Source organism: Echinops telfairi, unplaced genomic scaffold, assembly GCF_000313985.2.
Source record: "Echinops telfairi isolate 266 unplaced genomic scaffold, ASM31398v2 ScPeMD7_31;HRSCAF=116, whole genome shotgun sequence".
Classification (NCBI taxonomy): Eukaryota; Metazoa; Chordata; class Mammalia; order Afrosoricida; family Tenrecidae; genus Echinops; species Echinops telfairi.
Window position 1 is genome coordinate 40,545,681 of NW_022103928.1, and position 8,240 is coordinate 40,553,920.

Consider the following 8,240-nt stretch of genomic DNA (forward strand, 5'->3'; position numbering starts at 1 on the left):
GGGCTGAAGTAGAAGGGAAATATTTTGGAAATGTACATGGCAACATATGTACAAGTATGCTTAATACAATTGAATGATGGATTGTCATAAGATTTGTAAAAGTTCCCAATAAAATGATTAAAAATAACAAAACATAAAGTATGAATTCCAAAGCAATGGTAATTCCAAAGTTTTCAGAAATGCAAATTCACAGGACCCCATCCTAGACCTGCTGCATCATAAAAGCTGGGAGCCAGGTCCAAGAATCTGTTTCAATCTAGGAATCTGTTTTAATACTTTCCTTTGGAAGATTCTGATGAGGACTTGAATTTTAGAACAACTGCTTTATCCTTCTAAATGAACACTAGAAAAAACATAATCTGAGTGGCAGGGGATAAAAGTCACTATCAAAGAAATATCTTTTATTAGCAACATTCTATCAATGTTTAAAAGCATTGTTTGCTCATAATGATATTCAATTTATTATTTCTAGTAACTAGTCACCTTGTCTCATCAAACAGAGAGGAATGGCCGACAGAAACAAACAATAACAAAATCATTACGGCAGTAAAAGGTACACAATAAACTTGGTCTGTTCCAGCATTATTCCTGGCAACCTGTGGTACCTTGGCATGGATAAATAGGCCAGTCTTCAGCTGGCATCTCCACGTCCTCTCCTCAGGGTCATCCAGGAACCTGGTCACATTATATGCATGAGAGGAGCTCTATGCACAGATTCCAAAATGAAAACAACTAAGAAATAAACCATCTTAATAGTTTATTTACACATTTTCAATCCAAAGACTACAGTTCTAAGTTGAATTTGACAGTACTAAGATGTGGCACAAGGCATCTACGTCTGATGACATCCACACTCCTCTATAAAGTCAACGCTTTTAAAACCTAGTCAATGAACCGTGTGGAGGAAGCTGAGATGGGGGTGAAGAGGATGGGAGACAGGCAAAAAAAAGTTACCCAAAGTTTCTGGAATGTTTCTTCTCTCTCTAGTTACATCTGAGAGTCTAATAATTGTTCCTTCCTTTCTTTCCGTTTTGAAACGTAATCTCCCAGATTCTTCATCATCATCGTCTTCTTCATCTGATTCTTCTTTTGCGTCCTTCTGGAGGTCCAGAGTTTCCACACCTCCCTATATTATAAAGCAGACATACAAACAAAAAGGGAGGGAGACTGAGTTCATAGTCTTTTCAATTAAGTGTGAAGAATGCCATTTCATGTTTTCAATGGTTTATGTTTGACATGTAAACCTATAGGATTATTTTCCTGCTATAACACTGTGAATCACTGAGCTGATTATAGAAATTCAGTTATTAGGAAAACTTCAAATACCATTAACATGTAAAATATACTTCTGAAAGAAACTAAATGTAATAAAGAATTCTGAAATCTCTAGACTGTTGCAAAAAGTTCAATGTCATAGCTAAATTATCCTATTTTCCACATGCCAATAAAATGGCACACATTAGTGTATCATATACATGCAAATCTAATATGCAAGGGATTGTGCATTTTATCAAAAAACCCTATGTAAGCAGTCATTTGTTTAACAATCTGGCAAATACTAGAGGGAATGAATTTATTGGTATGTAGCCCCATCTATTAGATATCATATTCCTCCCAATACAGGCTTCAAAACTTTTTTTCTTACTCAATTATTTTCTGACCCTAATACAAAGTAAATGATCAAAATCTGTGAGTTTTCCGTTTCCCACCCCAGCCAGCCTCCAAAATCTTTCCTTCAAACTTTCACCTCTTTCTACTTCATTTCCACTGTTTAGCCCTATTTTTTTCTTCAGTTGCTTTTTTCTGATAAAGCCAGCATTTATTTTCAAGTTACTCCATCAGTGGCCTGGCAGTTTAGTGGGCTACCTACTCTGCAGCTAACCACAGGTCCTGTGTTCAACCCACCAGTAGTTCAGCGGGAGAGGGATAAGGCTCTCAGCTCTTACAAAGATGGTCTTAGAAACCCTCAGGGGCAGCTTTAGGGTGTCATCACATTGCTAAGAGCAACTCAACTGCAGGAAGTTGGTTTTTATCAATATGAACCACAAAACTTTCTCCATCTCACTCCAAAGTAGCATCAGTAATTCTTACTGCACAGCATCACTCGTGTTCGTTTTGCCCCTAATCACCGTTCACCTACAGAGTAATATACTCCACATGCAAGAGAATGAAGTTGGGCTCCTGCCTCATACCATACAAAAAAAATAACTCAAAAGAGATCAATGACCTAAAATAAGATCTAAAAATATAAACTATTAAAAGAAGGTACAAGGGCAAGGCTTAGAGACTGCTTTGGCCAAGATTCTAACCTTTAATACAAAATGCACAGTAACAAAATCAAAAGAAGCTGAACTTCATCAAAATTAGAAACATTTGTGCATCAAAGGGATTTATCAAGAAAGTAAAGAACCAGCTCACATATGGGAGAAAATATTTGGTAAGAACGTATATGCTAAGGGCTTAATATTCAGATTATGTAAAGAACTTCTACAATCCAACAACAAAAAGACGACCAATTAAAAATTGGGCAAAGAGCTTGAAGAGGCATGTCTCCCCAAAAAATGATACACAAATGACCAAAAAGGACATGAAAAGACAAAAAATGCCATTAACTGAAATTAAGAAGCATTATTTATTAAGTGACTACGAGAGAAATACATATAAAAAACAATAGAATACCATGTCCCACCCGCCACTATTGTTGTTGGGCACCACTGACTATTGACTCTTAAATCACAGTGACAAGTAAAACCGTCCTGAGTGCTTTCTCAGCTGCACAGAAGCAGAACAACTGTTTTTCTGTGTAGCAGCTGGGTGCTTTCAAACACCCTACCAGTGGCTGGGTGTGTGCGTTCATCAAATACCCAACCCTTTTTATCAGCATACACTACGTTGGGGCTAATACTAGAGAAACCAAAATTAACAAGCTTGCAGAAGTGTGTAAATTGAACCACTCATCCATTGCTGTTGGGAATGTAAAATAGCATAATCACTCTGGTAAACAATTGGACAGTTCCTCAAAAAGTTCAAACATAGAGCTACCAAATAACTCAACAATTTCACTCCTAGCTATCTACCCTGCCAAAAAAAACCCAACCAAACAAAAAAAAGGAAAACAGTAACTTCAACAGATGCTGGTACATCATGGAATCTTTCCTCACATAACCACAAGATGGTGACAATCCAAGTGTCTCCTAACAGATGAATGGATAAACAAACTGGGATGAATGTGATACAATGTAGTAGTAGAATTCAGAAATGAAGTTTTGAAACATGCTGCAACATGGATGAACCTATGCTGAGTGAGTGACACAGTCCTAACAAGGCATGACATATCTAGAATAGACAAGTGAATCAATCCATCAGGCTGAGTTTCTGCCTACAAGCTTCAAAATGGTTTCAAACGAATAGTGGTGATGGCTACCCAACACAGTGAATATAATTGATGCCACGGAATTACACAGTTAAAAATACAACTGGTTAAGATGTCACATTATGTCTATTTACCACTATACACAGGTTTTTAAAAAGTATACATACCTACTGAGTGTTAGAGTCAAACACAGCTTCAAAAAGCTTATGGAAAAATCATGGTCTTTAACCTCATCTTTCCATGGACTTTTAGAAGCCCCGTCATACTGTTTGTAAATTTTGAAACAGAATTTTCCATTTTTATCTCCTTATTCCTGTTTTAAATATCCACTGATCTTAATACAACAAAAAATGAATTACTTCATTAGAAAACTGCTTAAGAAATATGTTGGTTAAAACTAACTCGTTACTTTTGATACCTTTCGCAAGCACGTTCTATATTTGATCAACTAGAAATACACATACTTCTTTATTATAAACTTTACACACAGAAGCATTTTTTAGGAGTTCAGATGCTTGAGAATAAGAGGTTTTTAAGTAGCAATTAAAGCTATACTTTAATTCTAGTGATTACAATAACCACTTTCAGTATTCTGATATTCAATATTATCATATCAGCATAACTGAGTATCTGAAATCTGAATGGCTGATCAATGAGGTATATTCTGCACTACAATTTCAAATCAAACAGAGTCAAACATATTTAGAAAGTTTTAATCTATTAACCAAAAGGTTAGCAGTTTGAACTATGGCTTTGTGGCATTAAAAAACCCGGCAATTTGCCCCATAAACATCCCACCAAACTAACTGCCAGTCAATTATGACTCAGAGCAATCATATACGACTGCTCCCTAGAGTTTCCATGGCTGCAAATCTTTAGGGGAGAATACAGCTTCATCTTTTTTTCCTTAGGAGTGGTTGGGGTTCCAAATGACCAATCTTGCAACTGGCAACCCAACACATGATCCACTATGCTACCAGGGCTCCAAGAACAGCTTATAGGGCAAGTGCTACACTGTCGGTCATTACTGAGTTGGAACTGACTCAATAGGATCCAACAACGCCTACTACTTCTATAATCATCTATAGCAGTGCTTCTCAAATCTGAATTTTTATATCGATCATAACATAAAATGCAAACTTGATTCAGCAAGTCCAGGATAAGGCCGGAGATTCTGAAATTCTAACAGGCTCTCAGGTAAAGTCAATTGCTTCTGGTCTACAGGTGACACTTTAAGTAGCAAGGGCAGAACAAAAGAAAATCAACAAAGCAAAAATTCTATTACCATAGTCATTTTTATTTAATTCAATCAATTACAGGTCAGACTTCTGAGATAGTTTATTGTGCCAGTCTGGCCGATAAACACAAGTGGGATTAACTGAAGGGCGGTCAGATAAATGATTCAGTGAGCCTTGCCTTTCTGGTTTCTCGCTCTTTGATCATCGGACCAGTGTGCAACTGCCTTGCTTGTTCTGTGCCTCAATTTACAGGCTACACTACCTGTGGGATGCCTAGCCTGTGAACTGTGTCGCTGTAAGTTGAGGTCCCTTTAAAGACATCTCTGGAGCTGGGGACTGGCGGTTGGTGACCTGGCTGACAGTTGGTGACCTGCCTTGTGATTGGCTGCTGTGCTGAGATAGCCTAGCTCGCGCTATATATAGAGGAAGACCTGGCAGCAGACTAGACTTGAAGGACTGCTAATGTCTCACAACTCTCTCTCTCACGGGAGTGAGTTGCACTGAGCCATTTGTACTTCATAATTTAACTGTTCATTTCTTGTATTATATATCTATTTGTATATAATTTAACAGTTCATTTCTTGTGTTATATATCTAATTATCTTTATAAATAAATATATCAAATTATCAGCAATTTGGTTTTATTTCTCTAGAGAACCCTAACACAACTTCCCAAAATAGATTAATAAAAAACAGGGCAGCACTGAAAGTAACATCGCTTATTCATCATTCAAATCTCTATCTAAAGAGTGAACAGCAGTCACAATGAATTCAACATTTCTTTGGAACAAACATTACGGTCTACCATTGACCTAAAAATTGTCTTTAATTCAGCAATCCTATTCCTAGATACTCACTCTAGAGAAATAAAAACAAATTCACACACAAAAACAAAGCAACCGACCTTGTAGAAAAACGTTTACACCTCTATTCAGAACTGCCGAGACTAGAAACTCAAAACACTCTTGTCTTTCAATGAGTGAAAAGATATTAAGCTGTGGGTTCATCCATGAACACCAAGTGGCAAAACAGAATAAACTATCACACAATTTGGAAGAATCACAAAGGCATTAAGCTGACCAAAAGGAGTCAATATCAAAAGTTTCCATGCCACATAAGTCCATTTACATGAGATTCTTGATGAGACAAAAATTACAGTGCTTGTCAAGGGTTAGGAATGGACAAAAGGTGAAACTGAAAAAGTAGTATGGCACAAGAGTTACTTGTGTTCTATTCCACAAGTGCTGCAAGTTTTTGTACTGAGTGTTAAAATGATGTATTTAGAGACAACATGTACCCTAAACAGAAACGCAAGGATCAAATTAACTACATCTATGAAAAGAGACAGAGCACTCACTGATAGGTGACATAGTGGTTATGTGTTGGGATGCTAACCGTAAGGTCAGCAGTTCAAATTCACCAGGAGGAAAACGGGGCTCTCTGCTCCCATAAAGAGTTCCAGTCTCAGAAAATCACCAGGGCAGTTCTCTCCAATCCTACAGTGTTGCCCTGAGTTGAGATAGACTAATATAAGTTTGGGTTTCAGTGAGGTGGAAAGAGACAATAAGGGCGCTCAGTCTCAACCAAAATAAGGCCAAGAGCTGACTATGGTAAAAAATTATCAATTACACTGATGCATGTTCACATTGAACCTAAAGAAAATTTAAACAAGCCACAGCCAAATATTTGACCATGGGTATAACCCAACAATATTTTAAAGACAATCTTAAAAGTAGTTTTAACACATTGAACTCTAATGACTAAAGATCACACAAGCTGTAGGACAACATCAAGAATATCATGCATAAAGAAAGAAAAGATTATTTTTAAAAGCAAAGAGCAACATGGATGTCAGAAGAGACTCTGAGACTTGCTCTTGGACGCTGAGTAGCTAAAGTGAACGGAAAAAAATTATGAAGCAAAAGCTGAGCGGACTTCAAAGGGTGGCTCAAGAAGATAAAATAAAGTAATGTAACACAATGTACAAAAGCCTGAGCTGGAAACCCAAAAGCAAAGAACATGCTCTACATTTCTCATGCTGAAAGGATTAGGGGAAAACAAGTCTGTTGGAGGGCTCTATGGGCAACAAGAAGGGCCTCAAGCACAAAAGCAATCGTGAGGGTGGTGCCAGACAGGGCAGGGTTTCTCTCTGCTGTACCGATGCCCACTCTGACTGGAAACGACTCAAAAGCACCTAACAGCAACATGAGCAAAATATTAACGATGCAAGAAGCATCAAAAGAAGACAGAAGAAATACACTGTACCATAAAGAATTGTTCTGTAATTGGATTAACCATTTGAAAAGGTAAAGCAATGATCGAGAGTCAGTAATATTGAAGGAAGAAATCCAAGCTGGACTGAAGGCACTGGTGAAAAGCAAGGCTCCAGGAATTGAGAGAAAGCCAATGGAAATGTTTCAACAAACTGATGCAGCATTGAAACCACTAGTCTGTATAAACAGTCTATATATGAAACAATGTGGAAAGCAGTTATCTGGCCAACTAAATGAAATAAATTAGTATTTATACTCATTCCAAAGAAATGACCTCACCGAACCAAAACCCAAACTCCCACTGCCAACCAAGTCAATTCTGACTTATAGTGACTGTACAGCAGTGGTTCTCAACCTTCCTAGTGCCATGACCCTTTAAGGCAGTTCGTCATGTTGTGGTGACCCCTAACCATGAAATTATTTTCGTTGCTACTTCATAACTACAATGTTGCTACTGTTATGAATCGTGATGTACACATTTTATATGCAGGATGTATTTTCATTGTTACAAATTGAACATAATTAAACATAATCAAAGCATAGTGATTAATCACAAAAAATATGTAATTATATACTGTGAAATAGCTATGTGTTTTCTGATGGTCTTAGGTGACCCCTGTGAAAGGTTCGTTCAACCTCTAAAGGGGTCATGGCCCACAGGTTGAGAACCACTGTCCTAGAGGGACAGAGAACTTGCCTGTGCATTTCCAAGTCTGTAAATTTTTACCTGAACAGACAGCCTCATCTTTCTCCTGCAGAGTGGGTAGTGGGCTTAAATTGCCAACTCTGTGGTGAGCAGCCCCACACATAGCCCACTAAGCCAATGGGGCTCCTTTATAACCCAACAGAATGTGGTAATTGTCAAACAATATCATTAGTATCAAACGCAGGTAGAATTTTCCTAAAGATAATTAAAAATCATTTGCAACAATTCATTCGATATGAATAACATTACAAAAAATGGAATTTCAGAATATTTCATTGAGCTCATGTGGAACTTGCACCCAAACCAAGAAGCTGACCAAGGGGGTATTACTGCATGGTTTAAAACCAGGAAAGGTGTGTGTCAGGGTTGTATCCGCTCATCATATTTATTCAATATGTATGCTGGAGAAGTTGAATTATCTGAGGAAGAATGTGGCATCAGGATTAGATGAAGGCTCACTATCAACCTGTAATATGCAGATGCCACAATCTTGCTTCCAGAAAGTAAAGAGCACTTGAAGCACTTACTGATGCAGATAAAAACTACAGCCTGCAGTAGGAATAACACCTCAATGGAAAGAAAACAAAAATCCTCCCAACTGGACAATTAAAAAAGTTTTCATTGTAGGGGAAGGAGTCAAGGTGGTGTCC

The 8,240-nt window shown here is 37.6% G+C and overlaps 1 protein-coding gene across 4 annotated transcripts in view; it reads right to left on the reverse strand.

Annotated features, from left to right (window-relative positions):
* Positions 1 to 8,240, reverse strand: part of RBM33 (RNA binding motif protein 33) — a 155,557-nt gene that overhangs the window by 89,128 nt on the left and 58,189 nt on the right. For all 4 annotated transcript variants that reach the window (XM_045290092.1, XM_045290091.1, XM_045290090.1 and 1 more), the window contains one exon: positions 955 to 1,126. In XM_045290092.1, coding sequence (XP_045146027.1) covers positions 955 to 1,126 — 172 coding nt within the window. The remainder of the gene's footprint in view (positions 1 to 954; positions 1,127 to 8,240) is intronic.